At 56.0% G+C, this 23,650-nt stretch overlaps 1 protein-coding gene across 1 annotated transcript; it reads left to right on the top strand.

Moving 5' to 3' along the window:
• Nucleotides 1-1,201: 1,201 nt before the first annotated feature.
• Nucleotides 1,202-23,391, top strand: RORC (RAR related orphan receptor C; the record flags this gene model as incomplete). The annotated part of the gene is made up of 11 exons (XM_079728466.1): nt 1,202-1,241; nt 3,511-3,540; nt 14,731-14,816; nt 15,136-15,277; nt 16,535-17,047; nt 17,261-17,382; nt 18,268-18,400; nt 18,565-18,672; nt 18,850-18,960; nt 20,328-20,437; nt 23,230-23,391. 11 exons carry the CDS (start codon nt 1,202-1,204, stop codon nt 23,389-23,391), a joined length of 1,557 nt encoding a protein of 518 aa, XP_079584592.1.
• Nucleotides 23,392-23,650: the final 259 nt, after the last annotated feature.

Here is a 23,650-nt window from a genome sequence, read left to right as displayed (position 1 = left end):
GAGGTGTTGATGGTAGCGGAGCGTGCGGTTCCAGGTTGGGGCACGAGTGGGTGAGGTGGGAGGGTAGGTGAGGGAAGGGACAGCTGCCTGTCCTCTCCACGCCAGATGCCACGTGCACCATGCTGGGGGGAGTGGGCTGCAGTCACGAGGCTGAGGCGTGGCTGGCTCCTGCTCTGCTGTTTACCAGCTGGGAGTGAGAGCTGGAGGAGGTGCCAGGGAGCCTCCCCACTGCAGCCTGGCCTCTGGCCAGCCGGCCTGTTGGGTAAGCAGGAGAGCCAGGCCCAGCTAATCAAACTCTGGGCCGAGGCTGTGCAGGAGATTAGTGGCATCCGGGTCCCGCGGAAGCAGTATCCTGTAGCTCTCCACAGAGCCCTTCCTCAGCATGGGTCTGTCCAGTCTGGGGGGTCTCCTTCTGGCAACTAGTGTAGTGCAACGTGGCTCCCCTCCTGTCCCATCGCTCCTCTGCCTCAGCACACTCCTTCTGGCCTGCCCACAGCCCCCAGCAGACCAGGAGGATGTGGAGGCACCAGGGAGCCAGGGAATTCTAGGGAAGGGCAGCAAAGGGCAGAGGCTAAGCAAGCAGAGGCCTCAAGGAACCCAAGAACCATGGAGATGAGTCTGACCTCATCCTGTAGAAGAGGCACCATCCCCCGAATAAGCCATCCCGTCTTCATCTCTCCCCTCCCCACTTCCCCTGTTCCTGTCACCTGTCTTGGTCAAGTAGAAAGCACATGGTTCTAAAGTCACAAAGACCTGGGTTCAAGTCACAGCTCAGCCACTTATTGTCCTTGTGCAAGCCCTTGGGCAACTCATGACTATCTTTGAGCATCACCTAGCTTATAAGCATCACATAGTTATCTGGAGCAACTCTGCCGGCCTCATGGTGGATGTTGGGAGGATTGGAGAAAATCACAGATTTACATAAAGTGACCGGCAAAGGGCCCAGCACACAGAAGGTGATCGATAAATGCTAGCCCCCTTCCCATCACCTATCCTGTTTCTCCTCAAGGCTCCAAACTCTGTTCCTCCCGTCTCTCCCCTTGTCCCCTCCTGATGCCAGGATGCTCTGCCAGCCACTCCTTTCCCCTGCCTGATGCTGGGCCAGGTGCTCCCTCCCTCCTCCCTCTTCCCTCCCCTGGGCCCTGCTCCCTGCCCTCCTGGGCAGCCAGGGCAGCAAGGACGGCACCAAGGGAGTTGCCCCATGGACAGGGCCCCACAGAGACACCACCGAGCCTCGCAGGGTAAGAGGCCCTACGGCCCTGCAGGCAGGTGGAAGGGGCTGCCAGGAGGTTCAGAGGAGAGGGAGAGATGGCAAGAGACTGGTCGGGAAGTGAGGAGGGAGGAGGGATCAGCAAAGAGAGAAGGAGAGAAAGTCGGCAGGGGAAGGCAGGCCGGTGAGAACAGGTCTCCATAGAGACTGAAGGAGAAATGGGAGGAGGGGCTGGGGACCTGACAGAGGAGGAGAAATAGGAGGGGGGAGAGACAGGAAGCACAGGAAGGGGAAAGAAGGGGAGAGCTGAAGAAGGAAGAGACGGGTGGGAGGGGGGAGGAGAGGGCAGCAGAGTCAGGGAAGCTGGAGGGAGGAAGGGTCCACGTCCCAAGTGTGAGCGCCCCCTGGGAGAAAAGGCAGACACTGCTCATCTGGCTGGGACCCCAGGCAGCAGTGGGAGGCTGACCACTCCACCTTCTTCTGTTCATTCAGCAACGGAGGAAGCCGTCCTGCCTTTAGGGATGACAAAGGGTCGGGGAGAAAGCAATAGAACCCTGTCCACCGCCCTTGCCCACCAGCCCAGCACATTCCTCCCCACTGGCCTGGGGGGATGGGGTCTCATTTCTGCAGAAAATGTGGGGCACTCAGCCAGGGGCAGCGGGGGACGGAGCGTCAGACGGTCCTTGGGCCCGCAGATGGTCTAACTCAGAGACTCTCTCGGCAGGATCCCAGGGCCACGTGCTAGGTCAGGGTGTGAGCGCTGAGGGGAAAAGCTGCAGGGCCACCTGGTGTAGGAAGAACTCCACTGCCGGGGCAAGCACGAGGACCACCCCTACCCCAGGCCTGCTCCGAGGCGCAAGGCTGCAGGCCAAAGAGACGGTGCCACGTCAGGGAGGAAGCTGGGTGGAGCCAGGCAGGATGGGTGGGGAGGCGGGAGGGGCCGGATGGAGCCACGCCCTCTCTGGGCAGTCCTCCCCCCCCCCCACCCCCAGCAGAACCCAGGCCTTCAAGCCCACTCGCCCGCCCCCGCCCAGCCCAGTAGACGAAGCCTGCTTGTAAGAAGCATCTCCTGGGCAGAGGGACAGTGTGTGTGTGTGCGGGGGGCGGGGGGGTGGTGTTGAACGGAAGCGGGCGGGGGGGGGGGTGGCTGTCAAGGGCTGGACAGGTAGAAGGAAAAAAACTACAGGAGAGCAGAGTCAGAGGTTAGGGAAACTATCAGAGACATAAGGCAGACCTGCAGCGTTTTCTGAAATGAAAGACTGGCCCTGTGCTCTGTGAGAAGACGCTGTGTGGATGTAAGAAATGCACCAAGGCCTGGCAGGGGAAGCTTCTTCTCAGGGGCTCCCTTGGTAGGTGTTTAATAAAAGCTATAACCATATGAATGAATGAACGACACGCTCCTCCCCTCTCCAACGATGCTCCAGCTAAGGCTTTCCCCTCAGCAGCTGCCCCTCTGGAGGTCTGTGCCTCCCTGCCCACCCCGCATCAACCCGCCTGTGCTCCCTACCGCCTGCCCTCCCCCTGGACCAGCCACACACAGCAGGGGGTGGGGGGATCCCGTCCTCTGCAGGCTGGTGAGCCGATGGAGCCAGAGCCTGCAGGAGGCATAGCAGGGGTCTGTGCTTGCAGCTCTCCCTTCCTCTTCCCCCTAACATCCTCACTCCCCTACCCTCAACCACCACACCTCTGGAATTCCCAGCTGCTCTCAGGCAGAAATAAAGCAACCAAGAGATTGAACTCCGGCTGCGGAGTATTTGAGTATTTATTGTGCACCTCTAAGGGGCAGGCACAACAGAATAACAAGATGAGCAAGGCAGACACGGTCCCTGCCTCCATGGGGCTCACTGTGTAGCAGGAAAGCCCCGTTTCACAGATTTCACAATTATAGCAGTGAGATGATGTGGTGAGTACCAGGAACTCAAATGCTCGTGCTGAGTGTGTAAGCACAAAGGCAGGAGGAGCTCTCCAAGGAAAAGACATAATCAGGAACCTGGGGGATGAAAAGTTATCTAGACTGAGGAGGGGCAAGGGAAGGGCATTCCAGGCAGAAGTAATAGTGTGGAGTGGTCCCAGAGTAGTCAGGAGCTTGGCACTTCTGAGGACCTGGAAGAGGCCTCGTGTGACTGTAGGGCAGAGAGTGAAGAGAGGGGTGCAGTGGAGGGTGGTCCTACCTTCTCCTCAGATGGCAGGTTCTGCTGGGAAGGAATGGGGTGGGGATGAGGGCCTGGGCATTGGGGAGTGTCTCTCGGTCCTCCGTGGTCCTCAACCTTGGGCCCTGACCCCCTCTCTTCTCTTCACAGAGCTGCTGGCTGCAAAGAAGACCCACACCTGTGAGTAGAGAATTGGGGTAGGAACGGGTGCTGGGGCGTGGAGAGATGGCAAAGAATTCAGCAAGGGTTCCAGGGAGGTCCGTGTAAAAGAAAGGCGAGTGCCTTGCACAGAGATGGAGCAGCTGGGCAGAGATGTCCGGGCCTGAAGGGAGGTGGAGCCTAGAAAAATGGGGGAGATGGGGAGATGGGGAAAGGAGGGGCAGAGGTGAAGAAACCTCAAGATCAGGGCCATCGGAAGAGGTAAGAAAGAAGCCTGAAGAGTGAGAGGGAACATCGCAAAGAAACAAGGAGAGAACAGTGAAAGCGGGCCACGGTAGAAGGAGAGGAAGCTGCTGGACAGAGGCACAGGAGACGTAAGGGGGTGGGGCAGATCGCTGGGCCAGCGGGGAGACGGGGAGGCAGGGTGGCCTCAGGGACTCCAGGAGCCTGCACCAGGCTTTGTGGAGGCAGAGCCAGGTTTAGTGTTCACCTCGGTGGTTAACACATCCCGAGGTGTGAACAAGCCTGGGGCCAGCCTGTGCAGGGCTAGAGAGCAGGAAAGCCTTCATCTCTGTAGGAAACACATTGATAGGAACACTGGGTCCTGGGGCCCTGAAAGACTGAGGCTACAGCGTGTGAGAAAGGGGTTAGAGCTCAGGAAGGACTTCCCAATGGATACTAGCAAGTAACGTCCTCTCTAGGGAACTCTCAGCACATCAGATCTATCCTCCTAGTTCATGGGAGAGGCTAGTCTCCCAGAAAATGCACCCACTGCACCTTGGTCTCAAAGCTCATGTCGCATCCACATGCCCTTACCAGCCTGAGGGCACTCTGAGGAAGGCCTTCTAAGCATCCTTGAATTGAATAGGACAACTCTGGGGTAGGAGAGGCCACCTGCATTTCTCTATGGCCCTCCCTTGGATTGCCTACCAGTTCCCCCTGAGAGCTCACTGCGGCTCCTCCTGCTGTCAAAACTGCTAGAGCTCCCTGTTCCAAGCAGAGAGATCTCAGAGGGCAAAAGCCTCACCCTCCTCCCTGAGCTGGTCACACAGGGGCTGGGGGGCCACCGGGAGGCTACATCCTTCTGGTGGGGGGGTGCTTTGCTCAGCACAATCCTGATCGGTGCCTCGCCTGCCCCTAGCCACAGGGCCCCACGGAAATGCTGAGCAGGGCCCTGGGAGGAAAGCGGGTCAAGGAGTGACGCGGGGGAGGTGGGGGAGGTGAGGACCAGGGACCATATGTGGGTGGGGGGGAGATGGGGGACTTTCGGAGCATCTGGAACTGGAAGAGGCTCAACTCCATTCCTACCCTTAACCCCTTACCGCAGAAACCTCGGCCAGGACCACACCCCCTTACCCCTTCTCAACCCACTGGCCCCGTGCAGCCACACCCTCACCCCACCCCCACCGATGAGTGTCCTCCCCCAACCCACTGCCCAGCTCCTGAGAGCCCGAGGAAGGCCAGCAGGGAAAGGCTTGTGCCAGGCTGAGAAGTCGTGGAGTCCCGGCAAGATCAGAGACCTCTTAGGAGTTTTGGCCCAGAGAATCCAGGAGAGATGAACACCTCCCCCAGGCCCAGAGGCTCTGAAAAATGGGCTCCAGAATTGAGACAGCCCCCCAAAAGGGGGTCCGAGACAACCCCAAGAAGGGAGGAACCCGAGGGGGACCCCCCAGACCAAGAGGGGCCTGATTACTAAGGGATCCTGAAGAGGGAACCCCGAGGCTGAGGTACCCCACGGAGCAGATATGAGGCTCAGAGAGCTTCTGACGTTGACTGGCTCCACAGAAGGACCCCAAGGCCAAGAAACTCTACAGAGAGATTTGCACACCAGGAGACCCTCGTAAGCAGACCTGAACCAGAGAAAACTTTCCATTCCTCAGGTGGAATCTGGGGCCAAACTGCCTGATTTTGAATCCTGACTCCACCACTCTACTAGCTGTGTGACCTTGGGCAAGATACCTAACCCCTCTGTGTCTCACTTTCCTCATCTTTGAAATAGGCATAATGGTACCTACCACATAAAGTATTTTTTGAGGATTAGCTAATCCACATAAAACATTAAGAACCATTTCTGGCATATGGCTAAGCAGCAGCAGCAGCAGCATCATTATCATCCGCATTCCAATTTCAGCAGTTTTGCTCCTGAGGAAATTTCTGATGGACTAACCCCTCCTACAGATAGTGGCATTTGTCTGATGATTATTACTGCTACTATTATCATTTATTCCCTAGCCCAGGGCATGCACCGTGTCTGTAGGGAGGGTGTGAGCATGGTAGGTGGTGGGGCAGCCTCCCAGACTGCATCTCACAGAGCTCGGCTCTTGGCAGTCCACAGGGTCGCAGGTGGCCCCAGGCAGACCTTCTGTGACTTACCTCTAGAAATATCCCTGTCCCTGGAGTCACCTGGCAAAGAGGGTCAGGCTCTGGGATCCTCGGGGGGAGGGGGAGTAGGGACCTGGCCCCAGGCTCGTGTGAGCTCCATTCCGGCTCCCCAGCCAGAACTACCCTGGCGGGTGGAAACAGCTTTTACCGCGTGTGTCTTTCGCCTGTGGTTTTGGAATTTTCCAACGCCCCCTGCGATTGGCTGCCCCGCCCCTCACTCTCTGCCCCAGGCCCAGATTGGCCACATGGGGCGCCTGTCATCCTACCCACTACACCCCAGAGGGGTGGGGGGGTGGAGCTGGGGGGTTGTCACTCGGCCACCTGTGGGGTGCAGATCTTAAACCCCCTGCCCAGAAGCATTGGGGGAGAGCTAGGTGCAGAGCCACAGCCCGCAGCCCCACTGCCATCTGTGCCCCATCCCTGGAACACCCCCGCTGAGAAGGACAGGGAGCCCAGGCGGCAAAGCCCACGACTCAGTCATGAGAAGTAAGTGAATGGGCCACCCGGGAGAGGGGAAGCCTGGGTCCCTCTGGAAAGGACGGGCACCTTGGGAACAGTGTGAGCAGAGCTGAGTGCTCTTCCCTGGCAGGGTGTGTCCCGGTCAAGGCCAAGGTCTGTTGGGAGATGGGTGGAATAATCGGGGAGTCTCGCTCCCTGAGCAGTTCTCTTAGAGCAGCCACAGTAAAGGGACTATTGAGGAACTCCTGTGTCACGGGCTCTGGAAAGGATCTCCAAGAGTATCTGAGGTACCCTGCCCCTCGTTTTACAAAAAGAGACTGAGACCCAGAGAGGCCCAGTGCTTCACCCCAGATCACACAGCTGTAGTAGGTGGAGGTTGGTAATTAAAAGGCAGCCTGAACTCACTCCCCCGGCTCCCATGGCAGTGTTTCCCTCCGTGCCTCCAAACTGCCTGAGAGTAGGGTGAGAAAAGAGTCCGGAGGAGTTGCTGTACCCTGAAGCGGTGGGACAGTAAGGGTAAAGCCAGGTCAGCAGACAGAGGCGGTCAGAACCCCAGCATCCAGGCCTCTGAGCCATCACACTCTCTGCCCAATGCAGGAACATGATGACCAAGTGGAATCCAGCCAGGGTGGGGTGTGTGTGTGTGTGTGTGTGTGTGTGTGTGTGTGTGTGTGTGTGAGAGAGAGAGAGAGAGAGAGAGACAGAGAGAAAGAGAGAGAGACCCCCCCCCAACCCCAGGTTCAGATGCCTGTTTGATAAGTAGGATCAGACAGTGGAGATGGGAGCAAAAAGCCCTCAGCTTCACCCGTTTCCTGGCCCAGAGCCATGGGCCAACAGCTGGTGGGCAGATGTCTGGGGTCCCTGTGCCTTCTAGCAGAGCAAGGGTGGGCAACTCGCCCTTGTAAGGGAAGCCAGAGGACCTCTCAGAGCACAGGGCGAAGGAGGAAAACGGAAGTCCCATGCCCCTGTGGCCTGAGGCCTGAGGTACCCCTAGGCTCAACCTGGGGTCTTCCCACAACCCACAAAAGAGAGGCCATATTAGATCCTGGAAAGACCCGTGGGCTGAGTCTAAAGACCATGTTCTGGTGCCACCTCTCACAGACTAGCCTTGTAGCCTTAGGCAAGTCTTAGGCCCTTGTCTCCTGTAAAACAAGTAAGCTGAATTTTAAAACAAAACCAGCTTTGGGGAAGCGCCCAGTTCTGAGGGCCCAGGACCAAGGAGAGAGCGCTGGTCTCTGAGTTAAGCACCTCCAAGGGTAGTGGAGGAAACTCAGCTCTCCCAGAGGGTACACAGAGAGGCAGCCAAGGAAAGGAAAGAACTTCACTTCCACGTTTGGGATGGAGACTCCAGTGCATGTGTATGAGCTGGGGCAGGTCAGGAGGGGTGAGGAGAAGAGCCAAAATCTTCCACAAGAAGAAGGGCCTCTTGGGGCTTCAGTTTCCCTTCTAGCTTCTTCCCATTAGCAGCAAAGGTTAGCAAACCGATCTTCCCAGAAATGGTCTCAAATCAGAAAATCCACCCTGGGAAGCAATGATCAGATGTGCTTCAGAGCCTGGCAGGAGGGCAGGAGTCCCTGGGACTAGACAGGGGAGACACTTGGTCAGCTCTACATGATATCCCCCTGGGCAGTAGGCAAGAGAGGGGTCTCCTCCAATCTGGGGGTTGGTACCACTGGTCCTTCTCACTTGGACATCCCTGGGTATCTCATAGCCCCAGATTATCTGACTGCCCTGACCCCCTAGTGAGTACCAGCCATCACCATGTTCTCTGACCTTAGCTGGGGCGGGCAGAGCACTGGGGTCTTGGGACTGTGACACACCCAAAGACCCAAGGGCCAGACACACAAGGAGCAGAAATAGATCAAGAAATAAAGAGAGATGCAGAGGCCAAACTCAAATGACGAAAGATCTACGGAACACATGGGGAGAGAGTGATGTCCAGATAGAGATATAACTGGAGAAATGCCAGGAGGGTCAAAACATTGCGGTGTCTAGCCTGAGACAGAACTGGAGTGCAAAGATGGAAAGGCACACAGACGCAGGGAGAGACAGAGAGGAAAGAAAGCTGGCAGGAGAGGGGAGACACTGAGTATTGATCGGGTCTAGGAAGGCAGAAAGTGGGAGGCGTGGGATTTATAGAAGTTCTGAAAGAATGATACAGGCTCTCTGCCATGGCAACTTGCTGGTCAGTAGAGGGGAAATGTCCATTAGCCAGAAAGACTCCCCAGCCAGCCAGAGGGACGGTGGCCCCATCAGCTCACTCTGGGGCACGGCCGGTGTGGAGCCAAGAGACACGAGGCCCCGGCATTCGGCCTGGATGGGGAGGTGGGAGGACGAGGGGTACGAGGTTGCATGCCTGTCTTTGCTGTGCCCTGATCTTTCTCCAGTCTGGGCATGATAACGAGGAGCCGTGGGCCAGAAAGAAGTCCAAGTTCCCGGGAGCCACAGAACTCAGCCTGAGAGCCCGGGGCCGTCTGAGGACTTTACAAAGGGCCCCCTCCTTCCTCGCATCACTGTTGCACCTTCGCCTTTTCCTCTCTTCCCATTCCTAACGGGACTCCCAAACACCCCCAGCCCAAGGCCCTAGATGTTGGGAACATCCCAGCCCGTAGTCCCACCACAATGAAATGTGGGTGTTGGTGCGGCTGCCCCTCCCAGGGGCTCCCTCTCCCGCCCTGCCCCCAGGCCACTACCTCAAACGGGGAACGGGGACTTTCCCATGCTAAGAGCTCTCCAAGAAAGGCAGCCCTGGGGTCTCCTCTCGTCCTCCAGTGACTAGTCCTTTCTGAGATCTAATCTCTACTCCTCCTGCTGCTGCAATGCTGCCCCTCCCTGGGACTCTGGGCTCAGAAAGGATGGAGATGTCTATCTGGGAGGAGGGACGGCAACAGGGCAGGGCCTCGGGGCCAGAGCCAGGGTCCTCCTGGGTCCACTGGTGTCCTGCAACAGCACAGGCACTCTGGAGAGAAGATGCAGCCCGGAGGCCGAGAAGGCCACTGATTGTGGCGTCTGGGCTCCCACCCCTCACAGCTTCCTCCTGGTGATTCATGCCCTCCCCCCAGCCACTGGTTGTTTTCACTCAGTTTTTTTGTTTCCCCTCCTTTCTCCTGTCCCAGACTGCGGGGGTGGCGGGGCACCAAGGGGGGGTTTCAGGTAGCTGGCTGTCTTTCGTGGCTTTTCAAAACCCCAGACTCTCCCTCGCCCACCTGAGTTTTAGCTTCACTACTTTCTCAGCCTGGAATCTGGGTGTATCAGCAGAAAATTCTCACCATGGGCAGGGAGGAGCGTTCACCAGGTACAACTGCTTCTCTCCTGACCCCCAACCCAACCCTCCCCCTCCTGCTCTTTGCGGCAGAGCCCACTGCCGTGGCTTCCAGCTTTGCAGAAGCTGTGGGAACTGAGAGCTGAGAAAGGAGGGAGGCTGGTGACAGGCTGGGGTACACAGGGGTTCCCTGGCCGGAGCTGTGGTCTCCGTGGGAGGAGAGGGACTAGTTTGGGCTGTGGGGTGAGAGGGCCCTAAGCTAAGAAAAGAGATGCATTCCTCTTGCTCACTCACTCATTCGCTCCTGCAGAGAGACCTACCAAGATGTGTGAAAGCCAGTCCACACCCCAAGGGAGCTGTGGTCTCCCCAGGAGTCCCAAGTCAGGAGCTCTGGTGGGATGAGCGAGCCATGCCTCCTTGGCCTTAGAAGCCAAGGATAAAGGCAGGAGGGGGCTGGCACCACAGAAGGTGTGGGACAGAGGGAATAACGTCTGTCTGGATCTTTAGACTAGACATGAGTCTTGGCTTTAGTTCCACGGGTGTCCTCCCTGAATTCCGTTCCTAGCCCACCCCCTCACTTCACACTTTCCCCTGCAGCCGGTAACCTTGTCCCCCATCCCATTCTGCCCAGTGCATTTGGGCGTCTCATACTTATAGAGTATATGGCTCAATGGTCGGGGACAATGGCTCTCAGGTTACAGAGACCTGGGTTCACATGCCAGATCTGCCACTTCTGGCTGTGTAACCTTAGTCAAGCTGCTTACTCTCCCCTGGACTCAGTTTTCTCATTTATAAAATGGGGACAATACAAATAGTACCTACTTCACAGGATCGCTGTGATCATTAAATGAAAAATGTATGTAACGCCTGGCACAGAATAAGAATTCAGCCAGTGCTGATGTCTATCTTTATTACTCCCCCTTAATCAATGTCCATTGGAGAAAAGGAGAGAGAAAGAGAAAAGAGGAAAAGCCTAGCTTTAGACTGATGGGGCACCAGGAGAAGATGAGGACCCCAGATAATCTGGGTTCTCTGGCTGCATCCTTTCTCTACCAGAGCTGGGGGGTGGTTCCGGGGTTTGAGGGGAGAGATCCCCCTGGGTTGCAGCCCCTCCTTTGTTCCCACCACTTCCTCTCTGTGGCGTAGGGCACCTGGACAGGGCCCAGGGCTGGCTTCCTAAGGTGGCACAGGGCCAGGCTCTGGATGCATTCAAAGAGCCCTATCAATGAATCTCGCAGCTGTGAGAAAGGTGAGATTAGAGGAGGCTGGAGGGAGGGGGGACAGCCTACTTTGTCTCTACCATATTTCCTCACATAGGAGGTGCTCAGAGGAAGCTCCCTGAGGATCCTTCAATCCCCGAAGCAGTCCAGAAGAGATTCATTTTCTTTTCCTAGTACCATGTCAGAATAAAGTTTTAGAGGTCACACTGGATGGCAGGGAAGATACAAGAATGAGCTGGGGAAGAGACCACCAACCCCACCCTTATGCCCCAGGAAGAGGTATAAACAGGAAGAGGGACTAAATTCTTGCTACTCAGAAAGGTAGAGTGAGGACCAGCAAGCTTGGGCACCAACCAAGAGCTTGTTCAAATGGGAGCGCCTGGATCCCCCTCAGACCTGCTGCGTAGGGACCTGCATTTTAACAAGCTCCCTAGGTGATCTTGTTTAAGTCTCAGAGGTCTAGAGTCACGCAGTCACTAGGTGGTTTCGGGAGGTATCATGTGCACAGGGGCATTGCTCCCTCCTTGGAATGGGAGGGTTTCCTTTGGTGGGCCCTGGGAGAGAGCTACAGTGTGAGCTACAAAGCTCTTCCCGAAGCAGCAAGTGAGGGCGGGCAGAGTGAGGGCTGCTGCAGGAGCCGTGCTGCAGAGGCTGGCCTAGACGTTCCTGACCTCGGCTTGGTTCTAGTTCCTGGCACTGGCAGGCCCTTAGATGGTAAGTTCCTGGCAGGCCAGGCTCCCGGGAAACAGCTTGAGTAATCCTGTGATTACTCAGCTCCCCTCCCCAATTTGCGTTCCCACCACCTTCTGCTTCAGGGACAGGGCTCAAGGGGGGAGGTTTTGAAGGTGAGGTATCCGAGGTGTTTTTCAGCTCTGGCTCACCCCACCTCCACCTCTGCCAGTCCTCTTCCCGTTCTCTCCCCTCCCCTCCTCCACAAGTCACACTCATGTGCACCGGTACTTTCTCTTTGAGGTTTTGGGTAGATGGCATTGCCGGGGGACAGGTGGCAGGACCAGGTGGGAGGAGTAGGATAAGAGGGCCTGACAGCGCTGAGAGGGCCAGGGGCTGGGCATGGGCCCAGGACACGAGTGTGGGTTTTTCTGTGTTTCTGCGGCTCTCTCTCTCTCTGGGTCTGTCTCTGTTGTCTCTGGGTCCCAAAACTCTTGGTCTTTCTAGCTCAGAGGCTAGAGGGTCTGACCCTCTAGCCCGAAACCCCTGATCCTATGTGCCCCTCTCATTCCCTGTGTGCCTGCCTCACTGTGTACCTCTGTCTCGGACTATGGTTGGGGAGCGTGGGGGAGTGGCTGGCCTGGTGGCTGGGGTCTAAACTCTGGTGTCCCCCAAACATGGGTATTTGTGAAGGTGGTTTGTGGCTGGCCACATCATCCTATGAGAAGGGCGAGGTCTTGGTGACACTGTTGTGAGGTTCCTAGGGCCAGGACCAGCAGTGAGTCAGGCTGTGGGGCAGAGAGATGTGTCTGAGTTACCCGTGTGGTCAGCTCACACACGCACACGGATGTGGCTCTTGGAGAAGGGAAGAGGCAGGGAGGCCTGTGGTTGAGGACTGGGCTGGAGCCCGAGTTCCCACTGTGGCTTGGCCTAGTCTCCCTCCCGCTTACTTTTTTGGGTGACCCATGTTGGTTTCTGCCCTCTCTGGGCTTAAGGCCACCGAGGAGGGAGATCCCACGGTGCTGGAGAGGAAATGCGTTGGGGAGAAGCAAGAGCAGACTCCACAGGGCACAAGCACTTCTCTTGGGCCTCAAATGCCTTCTGGGTTCTGTGCCCACTGCTGTGCTTGGTGGTAGCCAGCACACACAGTGCTCGCGGCCGCGCTGCGCTTTCCGCAGGTGATACCACATACCCACGGTGCTACCGCCCTGGACAGGCCGTGAAGGCTATGCTTACCTTTTACTGGCAACGGAACTGAGACCCAAAGAATCCAGTGGCTAGATGTGCATGTGCCCCCACGTTCTCTGCCCCTTTTCCAGGCACCCAATCCCCCCCTTGTTCTCTCTTCCCTCCATTCATTCCAATCCGCTCTTAATTTACTGGAAAGAATCTGAAAGCTCCCTTGCTGTCTGTGCTGGATGATCACAGCCTATTGTGTGGGTGCTGGGCAGACTAGTGGGGCTGGGGGTGAGGAGAAGGCTCGAGCTCTAATGGAGGGGCTTCAGACACCTGTGCAACCCGTCCCCCGTGAGAAGGCAGCTGCTTACTCTGGCTCAGCTCAAGGCTAGCCTGAGGGGATGATGGAAACAATATTTCAGGGAGTGCCACGGAGCCATGGTCACCCTCCCCACCTCACATCAGCAGGTCCTACACGCAACCAGGGTCCAGGCCTGGACCAGAGGAGAGTTCACAGGACTGTGGATTTGCCCTATAGGCAGGCTGCCGCTTCCTCTGACCCTTGGGATCAGAGATGAGAAGGGGCTACGGTCCTAGACCAATTTATGACGTGCTCCACCCCAGGCATGCCCCCTCGGAGGGGAGGCAGCAGGTCAGCAATGGCAGAGGAGAGACCCACATGCCCTTAGGAGTGATGAAAGCACCTAAAAGGGACACCAGCTCTGGCCAGTGCCTTCAAAGATTGGCTGGGGGGAGGCCAATGCCTGGTCCCTGAAACTCAGCAGAGAGCTGTGGGCATTGACAAGGATGGGGCAAACCTGGGGCCAGTAACCAACCACAGTGAAGGGAGTGGGGAGGTAGGTTATAGAGAGCTCAGTGGGAGAGAGGGGGCTCCCGGCAGCCAGTGAACAAACACTAACAAATACGCACGTGTGCACACTGGCTCAAGCAGACATGCCTCTTGGCTCACGAACCACATGTACCTTTCATGTGTACACACACACACACACACACACACACACACACATGAGCACCCCTTCAAACATGCAACATGCCCACGGATGTGTGTGCCCCAAAAGTCATATACACAGAACAGCCGAATGGAAAGCTATGGGGAACTGGGATATAGACCCAACTCCTGGGTAAACTAGCGGTATGAACCTGGGCCAACCACCTGATCTCATTTGGCCTATTCCTTCATCTGTGAAGGAAAAAAAGAGGTTGAATTTGATGGTCCGTAGTCCCAGCCAGTGTTAACCTTCATGATTTGTACGCACACGGTTGGACGCAGAGGCCCTCGTACACACATAAGCATGCACACTCTCATACGTGGAGACATGCACAGCCACCCTCTGCTCTGGGGCCAGGAACCTAGGAGGCCTGTTTGATCCGCTCCCTGGCTCTCAGACATCTGGCAGAGCTGGCTTGTTGACCCCACTTTCCTGGGCTCCATCTTGGCTTCTCCTTACCCTCTCTGGGGCCCACCCAGTGGACCCTGCCCCCTTCGGCCCCTGGTCTCTGCACAGCCCCTCCCTGAGCCTTCACTGCCCAGCCGAGGATGGCTGGCATCTCTACCTGTCCCCCAGGTGCCTCCTGCCTGGTGGACCACATCTTCCCACCATGCCCCACACTCTGACCCTGTGGGCTGAGCCCCAGTGGGGGAGGGCGGCACAGAGGAAGCCCCCTGGGCGGGAAGCAGGTGTTGTGAAGCCGTGAGGACTCCTAGGTCCCCAGGCAAGAGGGAGGCAACTAGAGCTTTTCATCTTGAAGGGCTGAACAGGTGGCCTCTGCAGCTGCTTTCTCTGCCCCCGTAGAACTTATACAACCCCCGGCCAGCCCGGGAAACTAAAACAGCCTCCACAGACACTTTGCTGAGTGGCATTTGGCATTCACTCCTTCATCCATCTTGCAAGAGGGAAACAGCAAACTGGAGCGGGGGAGGGAAGCAAGGGAAGCACCATGTCCCTGTATCTGCCCCCCAGGTACAGGCGGTGGGATACACCAAAGGCTCCTGGGCTGACCTCTGCTCTTTCCCTCTTCTAGCACAAATTGAAGTGATCCCTTGCAAAATCTGTGGGGACAAATCATCTGGGATCCATTACGGGGTTATCACCTGTGAGGGGTGCAAGGTGAGTACACACACATACACAGTCTCTTCAGAGATGGGGAGAGGGGACTCGGCGGCCTTTGTTCTGCCTGCAGGGCTGGTCTCCTGAGACAGCTAGGGAGCTGCCTGGGTGGCACCTTGCCTGGAGAGCCCTGCGCACAGGAGGGCCTTGTCTTCAACTAGGGAAGTGATTGCAGGACAGATTACAATGGAGGAGAGAAAACTGAGGCGTCGTGTAAGATCTGGAAAAGGTGGGGCTAGAGCTTGCGGGCTGCAGGCACTTGGTACTGAGCTGGGCCTGGCCCAGATCAGCAGCCCTGGTCTCCACCTGCCTTCCCCAGGGTTTCTTCCGCCGGAGCCAGCAGTGTAACGTGGCTTACTCCTGCACCCGTCAGCAGAACTGCCCCATTGACCGCACTAGCCGAAACCGATGCCAGCACTGCCGCCTGCAGAAATGCCTGGCCCTGGGCATGTCCCGAGACGGTGAGGCCAAACGCGCAGCCCCCCGGGCTTCAGTCTCCAGAAGGGCAGCCTGACCTGCTGTGCCAGACAGGGGTTAGAACGCCCTGCCCTTCGGGGAGCTCCGTCCCTCCCTCTGGCAGGCCCTTGTCTCTTCCACCGTTCACCGAGGCGGTGGGCAGGCTACCCTCATCAAAGGTCTTCACGGTCCCCAGCTTCAGGCTCTGCTACAACAACCCTCCTTTCCCCAAGGTCCCAGACTCTTCATTTGCTCCTTCCTCGGGTTGGAGTTTCCTCACCCCACTCCCCTGTGACCCAGATCCCATCCGCATTCCACATCTTTCCCTCCTGCCTCATGGCTCCAGTTCCAGCTCCGTCTCCCTCCCTAGTGCCCCATCCCCAGCCTGGGCCAGGGGGCGGTGGCTGCGAATGGGACCACGGTTGGCCTGAGAACAGCCCAGAAGGCTGAGGCTGGGGAGGCCGGCTGTTCCTGGTGGCTTTTCTCCACCTTCCTCAGCCACTGCCCCCTCGCAGCCCCCAAACCGCTCCCACGGCAACACCGCAGAAGGAGCCCAGGCTGGGGCTGGGGGAGACCTGAGGTGATGAGGAGCCAGAAGGAGGCTGTCAGCACTTTTCAGCGCCCAAAATAACAAAGTGAAAGGAAACACGCAGGGTTGCAAAGGGGCAGGCGGGGCGACCAGGGGCTGCGTCCCCACACCTGGGAGGGGTGGCGGGGCAAATGAAAAGGCAGGAAAGAGAGAGCAGAAGAGGATGTTCAGAAACAAGCCGCGGAGCCTGGGTTGGGCTGTGGTGAGTATCTAGGTCACCAGGGAGCCTGCAGGCCTGACCACAGGGAGACCTGTGTTCTCGGCTCTCCTCTTCCTCCGACCCTCCTAGACAGGCGAGGTGACCCCGATACAGCTCGAGGCCCCCCACTCAGCCACCCCCAGCCCCATATCAGGAGGCCAGGGCCCTCAGTCAGGACTCATTGCTTGAATTCTGCCACTAGTAGAAGCTGGTTTCGAGCCAGAAGCGTTTGCCCGGGAGACTCAAATGTCTGAGCTGCACTGAGCCCCGAAGCAAACCAGAGTGAGAGGTGGGAGGGGTCTTGAACAAAAGTGCCCTGAAGGGAGGCTCTCAGGCAAGACTGAAGAAGCTGTGCTTGGAGTCGGCTATTCAGGGAGCAGCGAGTTAATCCTGTGATGATGCAGATGCCTACTCACTCTGCCCTGTACCCTGTCCTCCCCCCTCAAAAACTCCTGATCCCCAAACCTCTTTCAGCTGTCAAGTTTGGCCGCATGTCCAAGAAGCAAAGGGACAGCCTGCATGCTGAGGTGCAGAAACAACTGCAACAGCGGCAACAGCAGCAAAGGGAACAAGCGGCCAAGACCCCTCCTGCAGGAGCCCAAGGAGCAGACCCCCTCGCCTGCACCTTGGGGCTCCCAGATGGGCAGCTGCCCCTGGGCTCCTCGCCTGACCTGCCGGAGGCCTCAGCCTGTCCCCCCAGTCTCCTGAGAGCCCCAGGCTGTGGGCCCTCCTACTCCAACAGCTTGGCCAAGGCCGGGCTCAACGGGGCCTCGTACCACCTGGAATACAGCCCTGAGCGGGGCAAGACCGAGGGCAGAGAGAACTGCTATGGCACAGGCAGCCAGCCGACCCCTGACAGGTGTGGACTCCACTTCGAGGACCCCAGGCACCCTGGGCTTGGGGAACAAGGACGGGGCCCGGACAGCTACTTCAGCCCCAGTTTCCGCAGAACCCCAGAGGCACCTTATGCCTCCCTGACGGAGATTGGTGAGCCCCTGGGGAGGTAGCTGGGGAGGAAGATAAGGGAGGGGCTTCCAAGAAAGGGGCCCTAGTCAGCACCCCGTGTAAACCAGACGTGCACAGGGGCCTCGGGGGGAGGCAGAGCAGCGCTAGGCCAGGCAGTGGAGTGCCCCTTGTATGGGAAGGGTAGGAGCTGGCTGAGATCGAGCCCCCGCTTTCCTCCTCCTCCTCCGGCCCCAGAGCATCTGGTGCAGAATGTTTGTAAGTCCTACCGAGAGACGTGCCAGCTGCGGCTGGAGGACCTGATCGGACAGCGCTCCACCGTCTTCTCCCGAGAGGAGGTGGCCGGCTACCAGAGGAAGGTGAGGCCAGGGGACTGCGCGGGGAAGGGAGGACCTCCCACCACCACTGGGGGGTCCAGAGACAGCCACCTCCACACGCAAGGGGGCTGGGGCGAGGCAGGGTATCCCAGAAAGACACTGGGTACCGCTTTAAGTATGCACCCTAGTAGATGGATGAGAGCTTCTCCTTAGCTCCTCCTGCCTATGGTCATTTTACGCGGCCTTCATCCTACCTCCCCCATCACCCCGACCTTGGCGAAGAGACCTCGGCCTAAGCGCCTTCCTCCTCCATCAACGACGACAAGAGTCAGAATCCTGAGCAGCATTTGTTAAGCGCTCCTTCTCTGCCAGGCACTGTGCTGAGCGCTTTACATAAATTATCCTTGACCCTAAGGACAACCAACCTATGAGGCTGGCATCTATCTCTGTTCTTAATGGACCGAGAAACTGAGCTCAGAGGAGTTCGTAGACTTACTCCTCGTGGCAAAGTAGTGGATCTGAAGGCAAATTCAGATCCATCGGGCTCCAAAGCTTGTTCTCTCCCTCCTGTCACTCTGACAACAGCTCCTGCACTAAAAGCACTTGTTTGGTACTGAACTTGGGTATGTCTTAGTCACCTCAACAAGATGCACACTCTTTGAGGGCAAAGGCGTATCTCAGACGTTTGTTAATTCCCCACAACAGCTAACTCTGCGCCAGTGGCTGGTGGGCGCTAAGTGCGTCCAAGTGACAGGAATTAACCTGGAGTGCACATTGTGCTAAGAATAGGCTAAAAACATGGGTGCTGAGAATGTGGCAGTTCAGAATCTACCCCCTGCAGATCATCTGTCTGGGTTCCCAGGGCCTTGGGTGGGGGGGCCCGGGGTCATAAAGCGGGCTACAGTGGGACCCCCTCCTTCCCTGCAGTCAATGTGGGAGATGTGGGAACGCTGTGCCCACCGCCTCACCGAGGCCATTCAGTACGTGGTGGAGTTCGCTAAGAGGCTCTCGGGCTTTATGGAGCTCTGCCAGAATGACCAGATTGTGCTGCTCAAAGCAGGTGCCCAGGGAGGGGGGGCGGGCCTGGGGGCAGTGGGGACAGATGAGGAAACGGGCAGGGCTGAGTGGAGGGAGGTGCCTTAAGGGAACTGGGACACTGAGGGAGACAGAGACAGATTCCTGGCCGTGTTTGATGGTGTACCTGCCTTTCTCCCCACTCCCCAGGAGCCATGGAAGTAGTGCTGGTCAGGATGTGCCGGGCCTACAATGCTGACAACCATACAGTCTTTTTTGAAGGCAAATACGGTGGCATGGAGCTCTTCCGAGCCTTGGGTGAGGGGCAGGGGGAAATGAGAGAGAGGAGTCGGATGCCAACCCCATCCGAGGCTTGGAGACCCAGGGCCCCCTCTTTTCAGGACAGATTGCCCGCTCCAAACACCAAGGGGGCGGGTGTCCTCGGGCACTGTGGCCTCACCCACCTTGCTCACTCTTTCGTTTCCACCCCACCAGGCTGCAGCGAGCTCATCAGCTCCATCTTTGACTTCTCCCACTCCCTGAGTGCCTTGCATTTTTCCGAGGACGAGATTGCCCTCTACACGGCCCTCGTTCTCATCAATGCCAGTGAGTCACTGGGCTCGGGTAAAGGACATTCAGGCAGTGGGGGGGCGCAACAGACACTGAAGAGTCTGGACCTTCGCTTGTGGTTAAATCTGGGGAGTCACTTTAAAGAGCAGAATGAGCCCCCCACCCTCCGAATATTGCTATAAAAATATGAGTTAAAATAAAGATCCAGAGGAGCCTGACAGAGGGAAAAGAGCAGCGCAGGCGGGGTTGGAGAAGTGGGGAGACGTGAGGAAGAGCGGAAGTGAGCCATTTCCCTGGGAGAAATTAGTCTGCTTGTGAGTCCCTGTCAGTGACTCCATTGCGGCCGCAGGTTGGAATCACCTGGGGAGCTTTAAAAACGATTGCTGCAACTCTGAGGTCATTGATCTGGGGTGCTGCCGGAACACCAGGAGTTTTAACAGCCTCTCACAAGTGATTGTAATGTGCCACCAAGCTTGAGAATCACTGCTCTGTGTGAACTCATGTCAAGACTACATGCCATCGGGAATTCCCTGGCGGTCCAGTAGTTAGGATTCCACACTTTGACTGCCGAGGGCATGGGTTCAATCGCTGGTTGGGGAACTAAGATCCCACGAGCCCCACAGCGCAGCCAGAAACAGAAATGAAAAACAAAACAAAACAAAAGACAACATGCCATCATGGCAGGACTCTGGATGTCCGCTCCGCTGGAATGGAGTGGGCTGGTGAGCCAGCTGAATGCTAAGGATTCAGAGAACCTGGGGAAGGGGCTTGAGCTGCTAACCTGAGTTTGCAGACCAAGATTATCAGTCTTCTGGCTCTGCCAATGAGTAAAGACCTAAACATTCCCCTTGAACTGGAAATAAAGACTTAAAAGATGACTTCTGGGTATTTTATGGAGTCAGGGCAAAAGGTGGTTTATCTCTTGAAGTTAGCCACAGACTGCTGTAGAGGCCTTGATGCTGACCTAGGTGGCTTCACAAAGTCCATCTCCTAACTGGGGCCATCCCTGCCAAGTGGCGGGGAAGAAGGGAGAACTTTTTTTTTTTTTCCTTCCCCACAGCAGAGTTTTGGTGCCTAGCTTTGAATTAGTTATGTGAAATATCAGGGTACCAGGGATAGGGCAGCTTGGAACTGGGAGATTGGAATGTCTCATCCTTTCATCTCTCCCCAGTTTTCCTTGTAGAAAGCTAGCCCAGCCCAAGGCCCCATAGCTTACCATTATCAAACCAAGACACACACATTCACACACACACACACACACACACACACACACTCTTACACTCTCTCTCACTCAGCTAGGAAGATCTATATTCAGCACAAATGTCCAGAATGACACACCCTTTTGGGGACGTTAACGTCCATGTTCTTTCTTTTTCTTGCTATGGTCCCATCCCCTCCTTCAGACCGGCCAGGGCTCCAAGAGAAAAGGAAAGTAGAACAGCTGCAGTACAGTCTGGAGCTGGCCTTTCATCATCATCTCTGCAAGACTCATCGCCACGGCATCCTGGCAAAGGTAGGAGCAGTCCCTGGGACAGAGGAGGTCAGGCCCAGCGCCAGATCTGTGACATCAGGGCTTGCGAGGGCCATGGTCTGAGTGTCCAGAGGAGGAAGTGCTTGAGTGCTAAGCTGTGTGAGAGAGCTTGCAACAGCATGGGGGCAAGGGGACTGATCAGTCACTTCCATGTGGGTAAAGATGGGAAGTTAGGGAGCCTGGAATTGGGAGGGACCTCCAGGGAACAATTCAGTTTAATAGAGCCACCGCTTACCCAGCACCTGCTTGTACTGTGGAATGGAAAGATACAGAGGTGCCATCCTTACCCCCACCAAGAGTCTTTAATCTGCTGTGAAGAAGAGACTTATGTACCAATGACCCTAAGATAGAGGAGAATGTGTTATGGGATATAATAATAATGCGATTAACAAAGTGCTTTCACAGATACGCTCATCTTTAGGACAACTCAGTCAGTAAAATAGGTGTTAAAACCTCCCTGTAGTGATAAGGAAACTTAAGTGACTTGTCCAAGTTTATGCAATCATAAGTGATAAATGTAAGGTTTAATCCCAGGGCTTTTTCTACCATATCCCTGTGCCCCTAATATAGTACTACAATAAGAGATATTGGGGAAATGTGAGAGCGTGGAAGAGAGATTAAAAATAACTTGAGGGTAAGAGGAGTGGGTCATAAATGCTTCCTAGAGAAGGTGGCATTTAAACTAGGCCATGAAATATGTAAGATTTTAACGGGCCTTCAGGGGGTGGGGCAGGCATTCCAGGCTTAGGGAACAATATGGACAAAAATAAGGAGGCAAGATAATGCATATACAGAGAATGGTTCATGGAACATTTTGACTAAAGTGTAAGGTCAGGAGCTGGGATAGATTGATGGGGGCAGAGAAGTAGCAGAAGACAAGCTTGAAAATTAGGTCAAGGAGCAAATCAGAGAGGACTTTCAAGGCCATATTAAAGAGTTAAGACTTTATTTCCAGGCAATGGAGAGCACCAAAGGCTAGAGGAATGATATCATCGGAGCTATTATTTAGGCAATTTAATTTGGAAGCAGTGTAAAGGAGCCATTTATGTAACGGTTCAAGCAATGGGCACTTGCTATGTGCCAGGCAGAGTGCTAGGTGCTGAGAATACAGAAGCGACTTAAACGACAGGCTCTGTCCTAAATAAACTTCAAGTCTGGTAGAATAGATTAGGAGGAAGAGAACCTGAGAGAGCAGTTGGAAAGCAAATCTCTGTTGGATCCACCTTCAGAATACATCACCTCCCGCTGTTACCCGCTAGCTGTCAGTTCTCACTTGGACCTTTAAAGAGGCCTCCTTAACTGGACCCCTGCTCCATCCCTGTCTGTCCTACGGCAGCCACACAGCACTGTTCTCAGTGCTCCTAGAGCTGCCCATCATGCTGAATATCAAATCTAGAGTCTGTGTCGTGGCCTACTGGCCTCATGATGTGTCTGACCCCCGACTTCTTTTCTCACCTCATCTCCTTCCACTGCCCTCTCAGTCACCCATTCCAGCAACACTGGCCTCCTTGCTATTCCTTGAACACATCAAACCCGGTTGCTTCTCAGGACTATTGCTGTTCCAGCTGCCTGGAAGGTTCTTCCCTAGTTTTCCAAATGGCCTGCTCCATCCCTTCATTCTGGAGAGGTTTTCCCAGACCACCCCATACAAAAAGCCCTCTACCCATCACTCTGCTTTATTGTTTTTTGGGGGTTTTTTTGTTGTTTTTTTTGCGGTACGTGGGCCTCTCACTGTTGTGGTCCCTCCCGTTGCGGAGCACAGACTCCGGGCACTCAGGCTCAGCGGCCATGGCTCACGGGCCCAGCCGCTCCGCGGCATGTGGGATCTTCCCAGACCGGGGCACGAACCCGTGTCCCCTGCAATGGCAGGCGGACTCTCAACCACTGCGCCACCAGGGAAGCCCTGGTGAGAGGTATTTTTAAGCCTCACTTGCTTATACAGGAAACTGCAGACGATAAATGGTTTTCTCAGCCTTTCTCCAGTGAGGTCTCCCTGCCTCTGTCTCCTCATGGCTCTCTGGGCCTTTTTCATTCCCCTCCACCAGCTGAGTGCTGGCAGTGTTCGTTTACTATTTGCAGTGTTGGGTACCTGCTTGGAAATTGCTTAGTCCAAACAAACAGTTACTGAGCATTTGCCATGTGCAAGCATTTTGATAGGTACAGAGGATACAGAGAGAGGGAGGGAGGGAAGGTAGAGAGAGAGAGACCCTACCTAAGGAGTTTAAATATAGGGTAGGGAGACAGACAAATTGGATCATTTTCCTAAAATGGGATTTCAGTGCTGCACAGAGGGAAGCCCAAAGGAAGGGCCCTTAACCCAGGGAAATAGTCCTAGAGGAGGTAACACTGAAGGTGAGTAAGAATTAGCCAAGCACAGAAGAATTGGAAAGGCATTCCAGGGGAGGGGAACAGTATCAACAAAGGCAAAGAGGCACGTAACATTATATAACAGAGAGTGACAGAATTTCACTATTATAAAAGCATAAAGTGTGAGTTAGAGAGTCTTTAACAGGGCTCATCTTAGGAGTAGCAGGAACACCATTTGGGGGTTTCAGCCAGAAAACATGTCCCTGTCCCATAGCAGTTCTCGCTAGCCTCCAGTTGCCTGAACACAGACCTACCCCTACCAATGGGATCTGGCTGTTCCACAAGTGCCAAGTGTGCCGGGAGAAAGCAAGGAGGGTTATCCCAGCCCAGGAAGGATGGGGGGTACTTCTCTGCTCTGGGGACAGAGCTGTAGTACTGACCCTCCTTCCCCATGAACCCATGTCCAGCTGCCACCCAAGGGGAAGCTTCGGAGCCTGTGTAGCCAGCATGTGGAAAAGCTGCAAACCTTCCAGCATCTCCACCCCATCGTGGTCCAAGCTGCTTTCCCTCCACTCTACAAGGAACTCTTCAGCACTGAAATCGAGTCACCTGAGGGGCTGTCCAAGTGACCTGGAGGAGGGACTCCGTTCCCTTCCCTAGAGCCTCGTGGCTCACCTTCCCCTTGGCCTTTTCCTTTCCTGTGCGCCCTGGAGGGTGGTCTCTGCCTTTTTGGGGGGGTGAGCAAATGCGGAGACTGGCTTTCCGCCCACCAGCCTGCCTGGCAGCGGGCCAAGAGCTAGAGGGTGGGGATGGAGGAACACCATCTCCAGCCTCAGCTTTGTCCTGGCTCCTCTCAGCTTCTGGGAGACCTGGGGTGGGATACAAGGG

Source organism: Hyperoodon ampullatus, assembly GCF_949752795.1.
Source record: "Hyperoodon ampullatus genome assembly, chromosome: 2".
Lineage (NCBI taxonomy): Eukaryota > Metazoa > Chordata > Mammalia > Artiodactyla > Ziphiidae > Hyperoodon > Hyperoodon ampullatus.
The sequence above is the reverse complement of the archived record's forward strand: the minus strand, read 5'-3'. Positions and strand labels throughout refer to the sequence as shown.